This window comes from Haemaphysalis longicornis, unplaced genomic scaffold (assembly GCF_048455015.1).
Source record: "Haemaphysalis longicornis isolate Haplotype H1 unplaced genomic scaffold, Haemaphysalis longicornis Haplotype H1 scaffold_681, whole genome shotgun sequence".
Lineage (NCBI taxonomy): Eukaryota > Metazoa > Arthropoda > Arachnida > Ixodida > Ixodidae > Haemaphysalis > Haemaphysalis longicornis.
Window position 1 is genome coordinate 11,947 of NW_027526420.1, and position 20,528 is coordinate 32,474.

General features: G+C 46.4%; 1 protein-coding gene across 2 annotated transcripts in view; it reads left to right on the forward strand.

Moving 5' to 3' along the window:
• The first annotated feature begins 331 nt into the window (after nt 1-331).
• The window catches only part of LOC144144280 (phosphatidate cytidylyltransferase, mitochondrial-like), a 39,225-nt gene continuing 19,028 nt past the window's right edge, over nt 332-20,528 (forward strand). Inside the window, exons 1-5 of one of the 2 annotated variants that reach the window (XM_077675643.1) lie at nt 332-695; nt 1,346-1,528; nt 2,305-2,397; nt 14,545-14,692; nt 19,196-19,341. In XM_077675643.1, the coding sequence (XP_077531769.1) occupies nt 447-695; nt 1,346-1,528; nt 2,305-2,397; nt 14,545-14,692; nt 19,196-19,341 (819 nt within the window). In that variant the 5' untranslated portion in view covers nt 332-446. The remainder of the gene's footprint in view (nt 696-1,345; nt 1,529-2,304; nt 2,398-14,544; nt 14,693-19,195; nt 19,342-20,528) is intronic. The other variant, XM_077675642.1, reaches the window with a different exon arrangement.

Sequence of the window (20,528 nt, forward strand, 5' to 3'; positions counted from 1 at the left end):
CTCAGGGGCAGATCGAATGAGCGATGCTGGCATGCGCGCGTTCCTTCTGGACGGCACCTTGAACCCCAAAAATCTGAATTAGAATAAAACAGTTCTACCTTCATGCCTTCTCATCGCTTTTTAATGCGCGTTTGGTGTACTTCGACGGATAAAAAATGTGCCTTCACGCGCTTTTCTTGACACGGCGCCGCCGCCCGTTGAAACGCGCATAAAGAAGGAGAAAGAAGAAGAAGAGAGGCCCAAAGCAAAGATAGCAAAGCTTCGTGCGAAGTACCGAGTCGAACAAGAGTCGACGACCCGACCCGATCGGGTTACGACGACGACGCCGCTGCGCGCATTTCCCCGTGGCAACAGGTATAAGCTGCGCCGCAGCTCTTGCTCTAGTTCTGCGAAATTGTTATGCACGAGTCTGGCGTTCACGGCACTAAAGTAGGGTTATCAAAACAATGAATGCCGCCATGGAGCGCAGAGGCACGTTCGCGACCTTTCCCGCCGCTTTACCGGTTTCACCTTGTGCCAGCTTCGAGAAACGACCACGAGGGGGCCGCAAACCGCGCCTCAACATGGCGGCGTCCGCAAAAGTGGTCGACCCCGCGTCATGGTCGAGGATGCTCAGCGCTTTCCCAGGCAAATTCACTTTCGCCTTCTGCTATGGCTCCGCGGCGTTCCCGCAGAAAGGAGTCACGCAAGCCAAGGTAAATGTTCTGCTTTTAAGCCTCGCACTGTGGGCGCAACCCTTTACCGGAAGAAGTTGCCTTCGCTCGTATCGCCTGTCGCGATTTTTCCGTCTTTAGAACAATAGCGGGGCGTTTATTTCGTACTCCGACGAGGCGATGGTATTGTAAGGAAATGTTGGAGGTCAGGTCTATCAAACGGAAAGACGCCTGATCTGTGATGTGCGCTGTGGCGTCGAAGGTGTGGGTGGGGTTAGCAGACGATTTTGACCATGGACGAATTCGTAGACCGTGCTTTTGTTGGAGCACTATCGATGCCGTCTACCCAGGATGCTTTCTGGAAATATTACCTTTTTGGGGGCCAGTTAATCCGTCCCTTATACCGAATTACGTGTTCCGCTTTCAGACAAAGTGCCATTTCACTTCCGCTGTGGGCGTTGTTCGTTGAACTCTGGTGACCTTTCGTTGAACCCGTATCTTCGCAGGCCACCGCGTCGCCCAAATTTTGTCCGAAGTGTTTTTTTTTTTCCTGCATTTACGGTCACATGTATTTAATGATGCGCTGACTGTGGTAATGCTTCATTGAAACTGAGTGGCAGCAATATCAATGTTTGGAAGTATTTTTGTTTGAATTTGTGGACTCTGTGCTACCATGGACCTTGTATTTGCAGAATAACATGCTGGACGTCATCCTAGCCGTGGACGATCCACTTTCGTGGCACAGGGAAAACCTAAAACGAAACTGGAAGCACTATTCGTTCCTGAGGTACGGCGGGCCGTACCTTGTAAACAAAGTACAAAAGGACTTCGGCGCCTATGTTTACTACAACACGTTCGTGCCATATGACGATGGGGTAAGTACGGCAGCTGTCTTGTACTACATACTACAAGTGCGGTGGTGAGTTTGTGCATACGATAGCATGCTTGGCTTTAATTTGGCAAAGACGTACTAGTTTTTAAACGTACCAGTCAGCTGGTAAAGGAACCGCCTACGCTTTTCAGTTCTGTATGGTGCGAGAAAATAAGGTTTAAAAGAAAGTTTGTCATGCTGGACATGGTGAAGCCATTTCTGTATATATTGGCTCCTGTTAATCGGACCCTGGTGGGACCTGAAAAGTTTGGTCGCATCAGCGTAAAATCGAATCAACCGAAGTGGCAGTATACGTAGTTTTGTGCTGCAACAAAACCGCTAACTTTGGATGAACAAAAAACCTGTGATTGGGGTTCGAATAGGACAAGTGTTGTCCAACTGAGCATGATGTTGCGGATTCGATTCTGGACCACAACAGTCGTTTTTCTGACGGAGACAAAAAACCAAAAAGCGTGTCTATGTGAGGTCTTGGGTAGCTGCAAATGTGAATTCCATAGCCTACCATTTTGGCATGCCTCGCAGTCCAGGTGTGTAGCACCAGCACACAAAACTGCAATTTCTGCGGTTTCGTGGGCTTCATCAATTGCTACAACTCGAAATGATGGGGCTAGTAAAGTGATAAGACTTCAGATATGCAGCCAGTCCTCGGTATGCGACGCTGAAGTCGTTTCACTTCATGACACTCTTCCATCATCAGCTTCCGCTATCGCCCCAGGCTGACTAAAGCTTGTGTGTTTATTTCACCCAATCTGTTTACAGCTAATGAAGTATGGAGTAATTAGCACAGACCGGCTCATCACAGACCTGTTGGACTGGGAGACGCTCTATTTAAGCGGGCGACTACACAAACCAGTAAGTGGTGGTTGTTTATTGCTGATACGTACAGCGTCTAAACGGCATTATTGGTAGGGGTGTTAAATTTCTAATAGCATAAGTGACAACTAAACATGCAAAAGCAAGCTATACAGAGGTTATGAAAGTTTGAGTGGACATCAGGGGAGTGGTGATTTTGGTGATGATTTGATGATTCTTTCAGGTAGGGTTACATTGTAAGCCATTCGGGTTTGGTTCCATTTATGAGATGCAGTGAAGTTGCGGTCAGTTTAGTGAACCATACCTTCTATGTATGCAAACGACACTCAAGTTAATTATTCAAAGTTTTATTTGTGCAAGCATTTGGCAGCTTTAACCAATATAACGAGTGATTTCACTCCTTGGAGAAAGCTTAAAGCTTTAGTTTACTTGTAATTGGCGGCAGGAAACAAAACCCACCTATACTGTTTGTAGCCACCCCACCAACTACCATGACAATGTCAGACTAGTTGGCGATCTGTTTTCATGGTACTTCAGTCTTTGAAATGTTATTTACAACCATATTATGGTTAGTGTCATCTTTTTTATGCACAAGCTCAGGTTAATTGTGCCAGCGATCTACATTACTTCGCTCCGCGGTCTTGCCATTGGACGGTTGTTGCCGACGTCAGCAAATTGGCGGGAGGCATTAAACAAGAGAAACGGCACTTTCTAACGCATTTTTCTTGTTAAAAGTGCATGTAAATCACCCATAAGAAGTCATAACATAAACTATTGTATTGTTCTAGATGTTAATCTGGTAAGGCAGTTAGACAATGTTTTCCCTTTAACTTGGAAGTTGAGACTACCAAATACCGAGTCTCACCTTGGAAGATATAGAGCCTGGATTTTGTTACTGTTGCATGTTCCTTAGTACTAAGTTGTTCTGGTTCATTAGAGTGCCCAGTGAAGACTTATAATAACCCTGCACAGTTAGTCTGATGGTAACCATTGGATAAGAATGCGAGCATAGTGAAAGTTTTAACAACTTTCATGCTTCATTTATGCGGTGGAGTGTTTGTAGTATAGAGCTGCTTCTATTTACTGTTCTTCACTGGTGGTTAGTTCGATATCATTCAAATTTAAATACTATTCATGTCTATAAAATGCTCCAAAGGTGCTCCAAAGCCGCTGTCCATGTTTTACAGTGTTACGTGTGCATCCGCTTCACACGTCAGTTATTGAATGTTAGAGCTGCAATTTTCTGCGTAGCGATTGCAACACAAACTAAATTGTCGGCCACTTTCAATTTGCCAGAACGTCATTTCAACGTAACAATGGGCCATTGTCGTTCAGCCATATCTGTTCACTCAGTCTCCATGCAAATCTCATCAGCCTTGCAACGATCCAAAAATCGGCATTATGGAGGCTGGGAGAGCTGTAAAGGCATACTATAGCATCATTAGTACACATGATTTCTCCCATTGAATAACCCGCGGTAAAAAAGTTTTATCTCTAATTTTAGCCGCAAAATTTTTGTTTTCTGTATCCAGAAGTTCATTTTTTTCTTTCACCCGAAGTAAAAAAAAAGAAAGGAATAGTAGAAGGAACAACTGTCGAGACATTGGCTCTCACAGTTGCAATGCATCTTGCATCAAAGTGAGACACATAGCTGCTGCTGCTCTTGAGACACACTTATCAGCCTGCACCGAAGATAACGGACCCTTCTTGAAAGTGCTTCCTCTCACTATCAGTAGGCTTGCGTTTCGTATCAGCCATCAGTAAACGATGAATCGCGCATGCATTCTCCGTCAGGTTTGGACAGCCGTATCAAAGCAACCCGACATTTCTAGCGGCACGAAGGCACCGTTACCAATTCCTTCGGCAATCCAATGGTGGGCGCCTCAACAATTGAAGTTGCTCAGTCTTCGAGGAAAAGAAAAAAAAAGCAGTCGCAGGAAAAAGCTGCCCAGACCGGGGAAAATTGCAGCAAGTTATGCCCCATTGTTGTAACTTCTAATCGCCCATGCTCCAATGCTTGCCATGGAGGGCACTAAAATGACGACAAAAAAAGCTCTTGCAAGCCTTCCCGAGCTTGTACATTCATGCGCTCACTTAGGGAACTTTATTTAGCTCACAAAGTGTAAGGCTGCATTGTGTTTCAAGACAATGTGTTTCGTGGTGCATTTTAGCTCACCAAGCGGAGTTTCCTCTTTTTTTTTTTTTAGCTGTTAAAGTCCACAGGTGTGAGCAGTTGGCATGTTGCCCTGGCTTTTAACGGTCGTACCAATTTTTTCTTTGTCTCTTCATTTTATCGGGTGCAGGAAGCACGTTTCTTTTGTTTGTTGAGCACCTACAGTGTGAGGTGGTGAGAGTAGGGACATAGTTGAAGTAATGCAAGGAGCGTGCTGAGATTTTGTAGTGTCAGCTGTGTGAGGGAAGGTGTGGGGAGGGCTCTCCCCCTTTCTCTAGCTCTTGTGAAGCCTTTGCACTGTCGGTGTGCGCAAACCTTTCACGCCTCCTGTAGACGCAACCGGTGTCGGTGAAGTCTCAACTGTGATAGATTGGCTTGGGAGCCAAATCTGGATAATCGTTTTCATTTTCGCTGCTTTTGTCGGCATAGAGGAGTGCCCGAATAGCTGAAGATTGGTTGCCTTATCAGACTGAGTTGCCTCTTTTAAGTGCAGAGCACTTTAGGGGCTTGCCTTGTCGTCGTAGCTCGCTCGCTTCACCAAAGTAGAGCCACGCGGCGTTCTGTCGTCGCGGCGTCCCACAGAGGCTTCGAAAGCGAAGTGGTTGGCATGGTCATAAGCGTTGGAAACTTGGGAACCACTGGCGCTTGTCGTACATCTCTCCGTTGTTTAGCGCAAAGAAAACTGTAGGTACATTTGCGGCAAAATATACGTAATTAACCGGCAGCGCCCGCATTCATTTAGTTAGGAACACTCATTGGATTGGTTTTTACAACAGTAAGTGAAAAAAAGTGGCAGTGCAACACCGGCACGTGCGGGAGGAAAAGCAACCACAAAAAGAACAGAACTCCCGCTGGCGCAGTTTCAAACGGGGTGCGCGAGCACTGCAAAGGTGGGAAATTTGAATTGCATTGGGTGGTAGTAGCGAGCGCATAACGGCGCTGCAGTCCATTATGGCGAATCACTGCTCTGCACTTCCAACAGCTTTCACATTGAGTGGAACGGCTTTGATTTTTTATCCATGTCCACAGAACACTGTACATTCGCAGGGGTTGATAAAAACAGCCATTCAGATATGCAGATTGCATCAGCTCATTACAACCAATCCAATCGATAGCTTTACTGAATCAACCAATTCCTGCTCAGTCGAAGCAAGGCTTGATAAAGCAGTTATTTAGATGAAAAACTTTGGTCAATTGGTTAACAGTCAGTCAACAATAATGGTCAATCAGTTATTCTATCAGTCAGCCAAAAATTACAACCAATAATAACTTGTAACTGGGAAACTTGCGGGGCCACTGTGCAGTTGTGATCAAATTTTGCAATTCTTGGGAGTGGCCGGGAGGATATATAAGCTCGGAGCATGGAGTAGAGTTCTTGTTTGCGTAGCACAGAACTTGTGATTATGTTTTGCTGAAGAACTAGTGCCGAACCGTTCTAGCTCAAATCAATAAAAAGAAAGTAGAGATTGCAGAATACGTAAAGGACAGCGAAACGGCAGAGACAGCGGAGGACAGCTGAAGCTGAGTATTTACCTGCACGGTTTCTTTCTCGTTGTGTCGGGGTTTCAGCCGAGATGGCGCGTAGAAAGCTGGTACAGTGTAGTAGCTGTCCGCGGCACGTAGACGCAGAGGAGTTTCAGCGGGATGGCGGCGAGGCAGACGAAGGGGCAGGTACGTGTCGGTTATGCGTAGTGGTGTCGCGGCTAGAACGCGTAGAAGCGGATAACTCGGGGTTAGCTAAGCGGGTTGCAGAACTGGAGGCAGCGCTAAGTAAAGAACGCGATGAACGGAGGGCCGTTGAGGGAAAGTTAGAAGCAGCTGAGAGGAAGCTAGAAAGGAGCGTCATTTCGCCAACAAATGACGACCACCTCGGCCCATGCAGCGAAGCGGAGGCATGCGCCGAGGTGACACCGGGGGTGGAAGCAACAATAGGCAACAGCTACTCCCACGTGCTGCGAAATAGGACAGCAAAACCAGTCGATAACCCGGGTACCAGTAAAGAGCGGCACGTGGCAGATGATAGCGTGGTAATCATTGCGGGTGACTCTAACATGAAGAGGAGCAGCGCTGCCATAGTGGAAAGGGTAAAGTGGGATAAGCGTGTGAAGGTGGGGTGTTTCCCAGGTCAAACGGTGCAGACGGTGATGACTGCAGCGAAGGGGCAGCTGGCCTTGTCTAGTAAAGCTAGAAACCTTGTGGTGATTGCCGCGGGGCTTAACAATGTTCTAAAGGGAGAGGAGGGTAAACTTGGCCAGGAGATAGCGAAGGGGGTAAAGGACCTGCGGGCGACGGCCCCAAATGTGAGCATTGCTGTCTGCACCGTGACGGAGGTGATGAAGCAGGGCGTGCACACCGAACGGGTAGTGCTCGCTGCTAACAGCGAGATCGTGAGGTGCGGCAGGGAACTTGGGCTTGAAGTGATAGACGTGAACAGGGTAGTGGGCAGCATCGGACATAGGCAAGCTTTTCAGTGGGACGGGATTCACTTCAGCCCCAGGCTAGGAAACGAGGTGGGGTGGCGCTTAGGTGGGAGAGCGGTAGCTTTTTTAGGGGGCCCCGCGCAGCTAAGGAAGGCAAACTAGGAGACAAAGGGGAAGCAAGAGACACATGCACACTCAACGCGGGGAGGCAGCCAGGCCTAGAGCTAAACGGAGAACCTACGGACGTAACTGAGAGCGTTGACAGAAGCCATTTAAGTGGAAACAATGGAGCAAACAACTCTGTAAACGACAAAAACAGACCCCGTAAGCGGAGAGGGAAAAACAAATGCAATAAATATTTAATCAGCTACATAAATATGCAGGGAGGCAGAAAGCCAGATAAGTGGGTGGAAATTCAAAAGCAACTTGAACGGGAAGGAATAGACGTGTACGCTTTAGCCGAGACTCACCTCCGGGACCTAGAAGCCCCACCTATCATAGACAATTATGTCTGGGAAGGTTGCAACAGGACCACAGGAATGAAGAAAGGGGGAGGTGTTGGCATGCTCATTAAACAAGGGACCGACTGGCAGAGAGTGCATGAAAGTTGTAAAGAGCATCTATGGGTTAGAGGCACCATAGAGGGGAAAAATACATGGTTAGGAGTGGTGTATCTGTGGACCGGAAGTAGTGCTAAGGAAGAAAATGAGGAAATGGTAAACTGTTTGAGAAGAGATATAAACGAGTTCAAAGATTCGGGCGAAATAATCATAGTTGGAGATATGAATGCCCATATAGAAGGTTTGGATGGATACACAGACCACAACGGTTCTCTAGTGATAGATCTATGTCAGGAAAACCGGCTTGTAATAGTAAACACGGAAAGCAAGTGTGACGGACAAATAACGTGGGAAAGCGGTAACAGGCAGTCCAGCATAGACTACGGTTTAGTATCCGAGACAGTATACGGAAGGCTGCGGGAAATGAGGATAGATGAAAATGGAACAGACAGCTTAGGAAGCGACCACAAGCGGTTTAGCTTGCACTTTGGAGGCGCAACCCGGACAAATGCAGAAATAGGTACAATAGGAGGAAATAATTTGAATAATGAGCAGTTAAAGATCATCGCTGATAGATTGGAAGATGAAATCAATAAATACCCAGGCAAAAATTGGGATTATGATGAAATAATTGCGTTCATAAAGGGTAAGATTAATGAAGAAAAGGAACGAAACCGATGGAAAGGGAAGAGAAAGCCGAGAAGCTGGTGGAATAAGGAAATAAAAGAGGCTATCGACCAGCGAAGAAAGGCGTCGAGAGAACATAGAGAAGCAAAAAGAACTAGTATGGAACCGGAGGTAGTGAAGGAAAAGTGGGATGTATACCGTGGGAAAAAACTAGAAGTGCAGAAAATGGTGCAAGCAAAGATCAAGCAGAAAAGCGAACAATGGATGGCAGAAATACGGAAGAAGGACAAAAGCGCATCCAAGAAGTTTTGGAACCATGTAAAATCACTAAGCTCAAAAAACGATAACCATCAAAAATTCCTGATTGATGAGGAGGGGGAACATTTAGAAGGAGAGCACGCGTTGGCGCATATTCATCGAGTGATTAGTGAGAAGTTTAGGATAATAGTGGTAGGGAAACCTGCACCGATAACATCAGCGCCACAAAAGACTGCGGAAAGGGAAATAAGTTTGAGCAACCTTGATTGGAAAAAAGCAGAGTAAAAGGTTTCCCCTCAGACAGCAGTGGGCCCGGACGGAATACCAATGCAACTGATAAACCTACTTGGACCTAAAAGTAAGGAATCGTTTATGAGGGCAATAGATAAGGTAATAGAAACCAAACAAGTACCAGAGGACTGGTTAGAAAGTAGGATGAATTTAATATATAAAGGCAGAGGAGACAAAGCCAGTATTGAGTCATACAGACCACTCACAGTAACGTCAGTGGTGTATAGATTCGTAATGCAGGCGATGAAATCAGAAATTCAAGCATGGATGGAAGAAAATGAAATACTTGGGGAACTGCAGAATGGATTTAGACAAGACAGGCGACTGGATGACAATCTGTTCGTGATAACGCAATGCATTGAAATTGCGAAAGCACAGAATAGACCACTATGGATTACGTTCTTGGACATTAAAGGGGCATATGACAACGTAAACAGAGAACGGCTGTGGAGAATGTTGAAACTCCAGGGATTAGATGACGAGTTAGTACAGTTCCTTATAGCAATCTATAAAGACAATAGAGTGCACATTACTTGGGAAGGACAGAAATGCGCCCGGCAGGTCAACATCCATCGGGTACTGAAACAGGGATGCCCTTTGAGCCCAATACTGTTCATGCTTTACATGGCAGGGTTAGAAAAGAAACTGGAAGAAAGTCAAGTAGGGTTTAGCCTAACCCATATGCTGCAAGGCGAAGTGGTACAACAGCATATTCCGGGAATGTTATACGCAGACGACATTGTTCTTTTAGCTGATAACCAAACCGATATGCAGCGGCTAATAAATATTTGCGGCCAGGAAGCCACTGACCTCGGGTTAAATTTCGGTGCAGAAAAATCAGGAATAATGGTTTTCAATGACGCTACCACCGACGTAGTGTCTATCCAGCAAGGCGAATTACCTAGAGTCAAGGAATATAAATATTTGGGAGTGTGGATAAACGAAGGGGATAGCTACTTAAGTACTCACGAGGAGCAACTTAAGGTTAAGGGAAAGCGAAACGCAGCTATAATGAAGCATAGAGCTCTGTGGGGGTATAACAAATATGAAGTAGTAAGAGGAATGTGGAAAGGAGTAATGGTTCCGGGTCTCACGTTTGCGAATGCTGTACTCTGCTTAAAATCAGACGTTCTATCACGCCTTGAAGTAAACCAGAGAACGGTAGGACGTCTGGCCTTAGGTGCGCATGGAAAAACAACTAACGAAGCAGTTCAGGGAGATATGGGCTGGGCGTCGTTTGAAGTTAGAGAAGCTCAGAGTAAAATGTGCTTTGAGATGAGGTTGAGGGCAATGGATCAACGAAGGTGGGCAGCTAAGGTTTTTAGGTACCTATACTTGAAAAGCGTGGACACGCAGTGGTTAAGAAAGACTAGAAGGCTAACGATGAAATACGGAAAGAACAGTGGGGAATCCAAAACAGCCAAGGTAACCAAAAAAGAGGCAAGGCAGATTGAAACGAATAAATGGAGGGAAAAAATGGAAGCCAAAACGTCGTTAGAGATGTACAGGGCTGAGAAGATGAACATCAGAAAGGAAAATTTCTACGATAATTCCCAGGGCAGTGCTTTGCTTTTTGAGGCTAGAGCAGGTTGCCTGCGAACTAAGAGTTTTGTGGGGAAGTATTCACAAAATGATGGGGTATGCGTGGTCTGCGGAAAAGAAACAGAAACTATGCGGCACATCGTGCTAGAATGTGAGGGTATCCATCCAAATCTACATGAAGGGAATATTGGGCTGTCAGAAGCCCTAGGATTTAAAGGTATCACAGAGGAAGTTAACTTCAAGGCTGTCGAGGGGACGAAAAGATTAGAATGCTGGTGGACGAAAAGCAGAGAGGGGAATATTGCCTAGGACAGTTACCACTTGTATCAGAAAAAAAAAAAAAAGTATTTTGTGCCTAATAAGCTTTTTGTGCCTGCCCTAAGCAGCGCTAGTATTGAACCAAAAGTGTAAAACATAGGTATATTAGTCTTTTTTGGTAAGATGACATGTCATCACCCCGATACAAAGGGGAAACCAATAGAAATCATCATCATCATCATCATCATCATATTGCAAAAGGCTGACAATGTATGTCACAAATACAGCTGTTAGTGGCAGGGGAAGGGGAGTGAAAGGGGGAATAATGGAGTACCTAGGACAGCATCAAAGATTATTATGAAGTTGGGCAAATATATATAGTAGGACAAATATATGTACAGAGGTCAAAACTGTTAACAACGCGCAAACGCGTGGCCTTCGGTACGTGCAGCGTAGCCTGCTTATAGCCACCGACGTGACCAGCGAGATTAGGGGACGGCACTGTGTTTGGGGGGGTGGGGGCAAGGTTCGACGCCGAAAGTCCCTCGCCACGACCGCCGGTGAAGCCCGTGATAAACGTTATCTGACGCTGATAACGAGCGCAGTCTCGTTTTCGCCTTTGGTATGGTTCCGACATTCCACTTTTTTTTATATTCGAACCATACCAAAGCCGAAAACAAGACTATGCTGGTTATCAGCGTTAGATAACGTTTATTACAGGTTTCACCGGCGGTCGTGGCGAGGGACTTTAGGCGTCGAACCTTGCCCCCACCCACCCCCAAACACGGAAGCATCGGCAATAGCTTTTCCATGCCAAGCCGCCCCAGCGCCCGCGTCCCCTAATCTCGCTGGCCACGCTGGTGGCTATCAGTAGGCTGCGCTGCACGTACCGAAGGCCACGTGTTCGCACGTTGTTAACAGTTTTGACCTCTGTACATATAGTAGTATAAACATTTATACACTAGGACAGAGTAGGACAAATGTAGCTCTTTCCCTTGTTCACGCTGGGCTCATGTGTAACTCCGCAAGCAAAGAAAAGGCGTGTCTCTCGCAAGTACTTCCTTCATAAAGGCCCAAACGTTCACGACTTCAATCAATTTTTATTTATTTATTTATTTTGCACTGAGCCGCAGAGCTCCTAACTTGCGCGGAGCTTTGAAGCGGGGAGCCATCCTTCTGGTAACTCTACTAACTGAAGAATGAGTTGCGACTTTTTGCTGAATTATGGGGGTGGGGCATGCATCAGAGATGCCTTTAAGCTTCCTCCAATACAGTCCAGCCCGCTTATAACGGACACATTGTCGAACAGAAATCACTTCATTATATCAGTTTTCGCTATATCTACACATAAAATATATGTGTACAAAGGGTAATGGAAAATGAAAATTTGTCCTTTATAGCCGGGATTTCGTTAAAACTGGATTTGCTATAAGTGGGTGATGCTGTACTTCTGTTACATAGATATCCAAACTCATTTGCAGTTCGGGGTTAATCCCTGTGGGTAAAAATCCACTTATTAAATCAATACTAGAGGAAAATCAGGCTTTGCTTTATTGCTGGGACGGTATCTTTCACAGCTTCCTTCACGTTTGTTCACTGACAAAGTTAAAGGTTAAGATTTAACACAGAGCCTTCTCTTTCTCATACCTTTGTTGTCAGATATTCTGTGAGTATGCTGCAGTTTATTTTACAAAAGTTTGCGGCGTATTCAACAAAGCTGTAATACACTTTTCGAGAGTTGGCAAGCAAACTTGTGAGGCTCCTTTAGAACTACCCCTTAAGTAAAGTTTGGGCATTCACTTACAGTTGTAAGGTAAGAAAGAGTGGCCAAATTGATGCTTTTGTGCTGGTTTTACTTTCAAGCTTGACCAATCTACTCTGCTGCTGATCATATTTTACTTCTACTCTAGGCTTTGGGGTGGCAACCCATAGGTGTAGACCAACTTGTTTCTGGAGTTCAATGTAATTCTTTCTGGAGGGGTGAAGACACTAACTGGTGACTGATGTTTGTGACCGAGGCCATTATTCTCAATGCGAATAATCGCCACGGTACTCCTTGCATCTGAAGATTCCCATCAGGAAGCCAAGATTTCTGTCATTTAAAAAAAAAGGGGGGGGGGGGGGGAATTGGTGCCGTTCTGCTCTGTGAAGAAGGGTGACCTGCGAGCTGGACGCAGTACATGAAATGCACGAAACGAAACACGTGTGTTTGTAATTTGCGATTGAGCAATTAGCACTTTGCCCAATGAAACTTTAAAAGATTTGAAATTTATTCTAGGGTACAAACATGGAGCTGTTTCCAGGCATCTTGCTGTCTGTGTAACACACCAACCCAATCCGCTCGACCACTGAGGACACCGGAAAGCTCACATTGGGGCGGTGGACGTACATGCTTAAACCTCCCTCCAGCACCGTGGACATGTTATCAGTGAGGGGCTGAAACCTGCATATGCGCGTGTGCCCTCCCCCCTCTCCCACAGCTTTCAACTCATGCTTAATAAACTGGCAACCAGTTATGTGCGCGTGCTTAGAAGTGAAAGGCACTGCCAGAATTGTCGCTCTGAAAGCCCTTCAAGCTAAACAAGAAATGTGGGTTCATGTCGACATTGCTTTTCATTCGGGAGAGATTCCCAGCTACTCGACGAGCTGAAACGCTGCGGAAACGACGGCGGCAGCGGCTTTCTGTTGTTTTTGCACCCATAAGCGCTTCTGTTCCGGCAGACGCTCTTCCAATTTCTGCTGTTCTTCCTCTGAGCGTGAGAGAGAGAACAACTTTTATTATGAGCATTGATAAGAAGATCTTGTGGAAGTGGTTCCCGATGCATGGGAATCCATGCGCCGTCTTGACCACGGCTGCCCTCTCGACGATGGTGAGCTGGTCCAGTAGGGAGGGGCTAAACAGCAGTGTCTCCCACTGCTCTTGGGGGTGGGGGGGAAGGGAATATTAGTGGTGGCAATCCTGGCGTAACTTTACATTATACAGTAAAGTGCATGAGTGTCCCTGGCTGTTGGCAGAATTTGCATCCGGTTGAGTATTGGTTTGGGGACATTAGGCTATGTCGGGTGGGATGAGGACATGTATTTGATTGAAGAAGTCGTAGACTTGTTTCCTAATCCTTTTTGAGGCTTGGATGTGGGAATGGGAATGTTCTCCTACTCAACCTGTAGTGCTGAGTAATCTTTTGAAATATAGTGAGGGGGGTAAGCGCTACTGAGCGAACGACATGCGTCTGTCCGTAGGGAGTAAAACCTGGGAGGACTCGAGTTTTTTCTAGTGGCTGTTTAAACACGTGGCTGTCCGTTTCCGTACTGCGTCGTAGGCATCTCAGTGTCTGTGCAACACACCACCCTAAACACAAACCGCTCGACCATTGAGGATGCAGTGAGTCACAAGACTTCCATGTTTAAATTTCCCGCCAGCACAACTCGCATGACATCGGTAGGGGCATGAAGACAGGCTGTGCATGCACGCCCCCCTGCTTCCACCCCAAACCAGTGCACACATAAACCGGCAACTGGTGATGGATTTACGCTTAGGCGTTAAATACACGGGTGAAAATGTCGCGCGAAAAGCCTTTACTGCTGAAAAAGAATTATGGGCTCGCGTCGGCATTCAGACCGGTTGAGTTGCTCTGGTATCGCCTGATAAGGACGCTACTGCCGTTATCAGCCAATTGCGCAGCTTGTGAAAGAGACATTGGTGGTGGCAAGGGGAATAACAGTTGTGAAAGCGGAGTTGGCCTTGGTGAGGAGGAGTGCCGCAGCGCCGCCGAGCAAACCGGCTTCACTGGAATGAAAACTCTGGGGATTAAACATATAGTGCTTCGCAGTAAAAGAAAAAAAAGCAGAGGGGAAAGAACGTAGCCTTGGGGAACACCGCTGCCTTTTTTTCAACCTTACCGAGGCTACAAACAGTTGTGGAGGAGGAGGGGGTATCAAGTTTCAGCCACCGCAGAAGAAGCGGCGTAAAACATACTGGTACTGAGGTGGTCCCCATAATTGTCACTCTGCTCCCCTAAAAGACCATGCCGTCGCCCTCTTTTCTCATCTGTCTCAGGTTCGGATCCTGCAGGAACCGACGCCCGAGATCAAGCGTGCCATGAGCCTCAACTACATGACGGCCATCCACACGGCGCTGCTCATGCTGCCGGACAGCTTCACGGAGGAAGAGCTCTACCTCAAGATTGCTGGGCTCTCCTACGTAGGTACGCATGCCTCCCGCCGGCCACCTTCATCTTTTCTACTATTCCTCTCCACCTGACAGACCGAATTCGCCAAAGAACAACCCCTGCTAATGTTGGTAGGAATATGCTCATGGTTTCTTTCCAGTTGTTTCTATCTCTAACTTCTTGTAGTTTCCCTCTTTAAACGCTCCACACCCTCTCTAAGGACTGCCCCCAACTTTATCATGCCAGGGTGAACTAGAATATTAACAGAATTAGCTGCGTAATTTCTTTACTTGCGATATTGAAAGTCAAGCTGTATTTGGGCCAGCAAAGGCATAGAGAGGAGTGAATCGTGCAATGTGTTCTTATTCAAGTTAAACCTCATCTGAATAATGCAACAAGAGCCCGTGAACTATTCCGTTAAATTGCGAACTTTGCGAAATCTAGACAGCATTAAGCCTAGAAGCCACTGCCTGGAGGATTCAATTTGTTCGTTAATTTGGAAAATTCGTAACATCGAGGCTCAGCTGTGGTGGAACCTAAAGGAAGCGGTCAGGTGCTCTGTTCTTTTTATTAGGAGCTCCATACAGAGCGAACACTATTGCTGTGGGATCCTCCTTTCATAGCTTAACAACTGTGAGGGTATTGTTCCACGAAGTTAAATTTCAGTAATTAGAATTCAGCACTATGTGCATGTATTAATAAGTAAGTAAAAGTTGTATGTTGTCAGCAGCTCGTGAGACAAGAACAAGCGATTACATTTTGAGTTGACCTTGCAGGATAGCTTAAAAATAAAAATACTTTGTTGCTTGTTGAGAGAAAGTATAAAATCAGGTACAGGCTTGAAGAAAAAAATGTGTACTTTCCTAATATTAAAAGTAGGGGTGTGCGAATATTCGAAACTTCGAATATTCGATTCGAATTTTTTGGTATTCGATTCGATTCGAACGACACTTTTATTGTTCGAATATTCGAACCACCCGAAACTAAAAAAAAAAAAAAAATTCAGAGCGCGTCTGTATTGGTGTTTATTTACAGTGGACTCTCGATGATACGATTCTGGGGGTGCGAATTTCGGGATGATACGAATTTCCGAAAAGTCCCGGCGAAATTGCATCGTTGCAACGGGAAAAATTTCGGCTGTTACGAAACGGACCTGCGCGGCCCGGCGGAAGATACGAACGAGCCGGCGAGGCACCTGACTGCCGAACGAGCAAGTGACGGCTCTCGCTCCCCTGTTTGTCACTCTTTCTCCAGAAACGGCCGGGTTGTTGTTTTCTGCTCGCGAAGACGCTCTGCGCACGCCCAACGCGCTGACACCGCCGCGAAACCACCCCCACGCTGCGCGCGGCGCAGCCGGCGGCGTCAACATGGCGTCGGCTCCAGCCGCGAAGTGGCGCGGGCGCTCGAGCGACCGCTTCTAACCGCTCTTTAAAATGCGGCTCAAGGGAGACACGAAGTTGCTTGTGCGGTAAAGGAGCTGATAATGCATGCGAAAACGGTACTATAAAACATTATCCGCGCCGCTAGTGAAAGCGCCCATAAAATATTTGCCGGGGTGCTAAGCCTAACCATCTCCGGCGGAGCCAAGCCGGCTGTCTCGATCTCATCGCAAGTAGTCGGGCTCTTCCATTCTGCCGCGCGCGCCGTGCGTCATTTTCTGACCGAGGTAGGCGCTACCGCGGGCGCGAAATCGTCGATGTGGGCGTGAAAATACAGCGCTCGCAGAGCTGAGGCGAGCGAATCGCGTGCAAAAACGCACCATGCGGTTCACGCTTGGCTGTTGCGGCGTGTAGCGAGCTTGGGCACAGCGAGTGAGGAGACGAGCGCGAAGCTTTACGTGCTCCAGAAAGGACTGCTTTGCGACACGGGGGTTAAAAAAAGCAGAAAAAATCACGAATTTCTTCACGCGAAAGTAGGAAAAGAAATAAACGAAAACTTTTTTCAGCGCTAAATTTTTTGGTCTGTGTTGGTTCATACGAATTTCGGATGATACGAATATTTTTCGCAGTCCGGCGAGATTAGTATCATCAAGATTTTACTGTATCAGCGCGCGGCAATGTGCACGGGCTCGGGCATGCCAGCTACTAGTGTCTCAAGTGAGCGGCTGTTTTCGGTATCTGGTAAAGTGGTAACGAGCAGGAGGTTGTCACTGCTCCCCGAACATGTCGAGCAGTTAACCTTTCTCCATGTTAACATTTAAGTGAGTGCAGACCTTAACCTGTTGAGTGCTATGGTATTGTGTAATTCCTAATTTTTACTTTGTGTGATTTGTTGTGCAATAAAGTTGCAGTTTTTGTGTCTCTAGATGGTGAAAACATTAATTTTACAAAAAACAATAAGTATTCGTATTCGAAAAATATTCGAAAAATATTCGATTCGATTCGAACTTTGTTTTTATTATTCGAATTTGCTTCGAAATTAAAAAATTGATATTCGCACACCCCTAATTAAAAGGACTCTTTTGAGCTTTCATTTGTATTTTTAACGAGTATTTTAACAGTATGGGGAAGCTGCTCCTCTGCCTCTAGTGGCGCCAAAAAAAGGAGATGCCAGACCCAGCATCCATGTCAGTGAACGAATAAACCACATTCTGGAAATAAGAGGCAATCTGCTGCATAGTTTTAGGTGTAAGGCACAAGTAGTGAATATTAAAGTTATCCCATGTTTGGAGAAAGAAAATGTTTCAGTCCGTCACATTGCGTCAGGTATTGTGCTGTGTCCACAGGTTAAAATTTTGCTGTATATATCTTGTGAGTGAGTAGTGTGTTTAAGCTTGGCTTCACATCTGAAGGGCCGTGTGTAGTGGACGCGCATTTCACGGCTCGCTGAAGGTGCCTTGCTCATGCTTGCTCGGACGGTTTGCGTTACCTGACCTGCCGGATGTATGACGCGTGAGCTATCGTGTTCCATGCCTGCGCTGCCCACCAGAAAGAGGGGGGGGGGTGCTTTTATTGTCGCTCCTCAGCAGACGAGACATGGTGTCAGAAGTGGGATCCGAACCCACATCTGGAAAACCGGAGTGTGGCCGCCACACGACGAAGTCACAGCTAAGGATAAAACTAACCGAACAAAACAAAGTCAAGACTTCAACCGTCGTCACACCGCCCATCAACTCCGCCCTCTCGCTGACGGGGAGAATGTGTGTGTGTGTGGGGGGGGGGTCATTTCTTTTTTCTCTTTTTTTGCGCCATTTTGCCACAGGGCATAGGTAACAGGAAAGCAATAGACAAAACAGGACAGGGGAATGACAAAGAAGGAAAGCAAAAAAAAAAGAAAAGAAAGAAAGACACGCGATGTGAGGTGGGCGCACTTTTATCGTCGCTCGTCAGCCAACGAGACACCATGCACTTTAGGGGCCCGGCTTTTCGTATTCGATCGTCCGCGGTTTCGTTATCTAGGTAGTACTGCAGTCACGCGAAACGCTTTAGGAAGATACTGGCCCGTCCCTCAAGTCAGCCTTCTGGCCTAAGGTTAACAGGAGATACTTGAACAAGAGGCAGAACCGTTCGAAACTCTTGGAACCGCTGGTACTGGTCATACATGTACCCATTACCGTATTTTCGCGCGTATAACCCGCCCCTGCATATAACCTACACCCCCCACTTTCCGTCGACGAATAAAAACGAAACATCTTCACTTATTGCCTGCATATTTTATGCATTAAAGGATGGACCACAGCTACTACTCAAGCAACATTACGCATTTGTTTATGCAAAAGAACTTGCCTAGCTGACTACGTAACTAGATGACTTGCCGCATACATTGTTTCAGGTTGGTATACCGTTGAGCTGTGTGCAAAATAAGCACCGTCAGTGGGATAACAGTGGCTCAGTTGCTATTACTGCTGTAGGGGCATTACGGCCTGATGCGCATTGTGGTGAAGCTGCACCAAAGGAAATGCCTCGCATATGATCTGCACCTCTACTTCACCCCTGAAATTTTTGCGTTTTTGGTGCGGGTTATGCGTGCGAAAATACGGTAATTAGCGCAAAGAAAACTGCAGGTAAATTTGAGGCAAAATATATGCACTTAATTGGCAGTCCCCGTGTTCATTTGGTTAGGAATGCTCATTGGGTTGTTTTTTACGACAGTAAGTGTAAAAAAAGAAAAAGTGGCCGCGGAAGAAAAAGAATGCGTTCAAAATGAACAAGAAGCAAGAGATAAAGAAAAGGATGCGAGCTGTCCCAGGAGAAGGCGCGCGAGCACCGCGAAAGCGGGAAATTTGAATTGCATTGGACAAACCCCTGTTCAATTTATCAAGAGAGGAGTGAGATAGAGGTAGTGAGGTAGCAAGGAGCGGAGAACGGCACCACAGCCCCTCTGGCGAACCACTGCTGTGCACTTCTGACAGCTTTCACATTGAGTGGAACTGCTTTAATTTTTTCTTAACTGACAGGTTCATCCAAGAGGCAGCAGATTCTCCCATAGTCACTGGAACTTACATAGCACAGGCCTTACATAGCGCGTGCAAAGTAGCCTTCTGCTGAGCGAAGATGTCGGTGAAAGGAGCAAGACGGAAACAATTTTTTTCCTGCACAGGCGACTTCCGGATGATTGTTGGCGAGGACAAGAACAAAGTTCCGAACATCGTGGGTGCCCAGTTGAATGAATTTCGCAAGCTCTACAACCCCTACCTCAAGCTCATCAAGATGGTCTCCTGGAACGAAGCCACGCAGACGTTTGAGGTGGGACGCTCGTCCTCTTCCGGTCTCGAATGCTTCACATTAGGGTGCTGTTTCTTTTCCTTGTAACCATGCACGAAAGCTCAGAAGCAGCTGCAACTCCAGTGAGTGTTGGATAAGAGTAGCCGGACTCTTGTTTGAAAATACAGCATGTTTCCTTCATGTTGGGTGGCAGTGGCAGTTTGCATTAGGGGCAGTTTGCGTTAGAGATTGGCAAGTGGTTCAGCTGGTTACAGCAGGCTTCTTAAATTCATTATCCTCTTCGGCAGAATGGATAATGGGAGGCCATAATATGATCCTGCCTTTCCCCAGTGCAACAATTGTTGCCCTGTCGAGTGCGAGGTCGTGTGTTAAATATCTGCCTCCAGCTACTACGTATTTCCCCCAATGGAGTCAAAAAAGAAAAAAGAAAAAGCATTTATGTATTAATGTCCCGATGCACATTACAAATCCCTAAAGGGGATTTGCCCCTAGTGCCTCATGATAAAATCTCAGTTTGAATTTGAATCTGTGATGTCACGTGGCCATTGGGTTTATGTTCCAATATAAGCTTTTCCAGTATGAGGAAAGGTGATAGGTGTAACATTAAGGGACAAGAAGAGCGCGAAGTGGGTCAGGGAACAAACGCCTGTTAAGGACATACTAGTAGAAGTTAAGAAGAAGAAATGGACGTGGGCAGGGCAGGTAATGCGAAGGCAAGAAAACTGTTGGTCATTAAGGGCAACAGAGTGGATCCCTAGAGAAGGCAAGCGTGGCAGGGGGCGGCAGAAAGTTAGATGGGCAGATGAGATCAAGAAGTTTGCGGGGATAAATTAGTCGCAGTTAGTGCAGGACTAGGATAATTGAAGATCCATGGGAGAGGCGTTTGCCCTGCAGTGGGCGTAGACAGGCTGGTGGTGGTGATGATGGTAACAAGCTTTACAGAGATTCATGGTCAGCTCTTTCTTTGTGTGCTCAGTTGCTTCAGCAATGTGGTTTAGTAAGGATCTTCTCACTTTATTGAAACGTCTATTGCACACAGTTTTATCTGCCATGAGAAATCCTGCACACTGTCTGCCTACCTATTTATTTTCATGGCAAATTTTAGAATACTGAGCCTGTCGCCTTAGCTGTCCCGTTTCCTTGCAGGCCCTTAAGGAAGGGAGTTTATTGCAACAACAACAACAACAACAACATTGCAACAACACTTA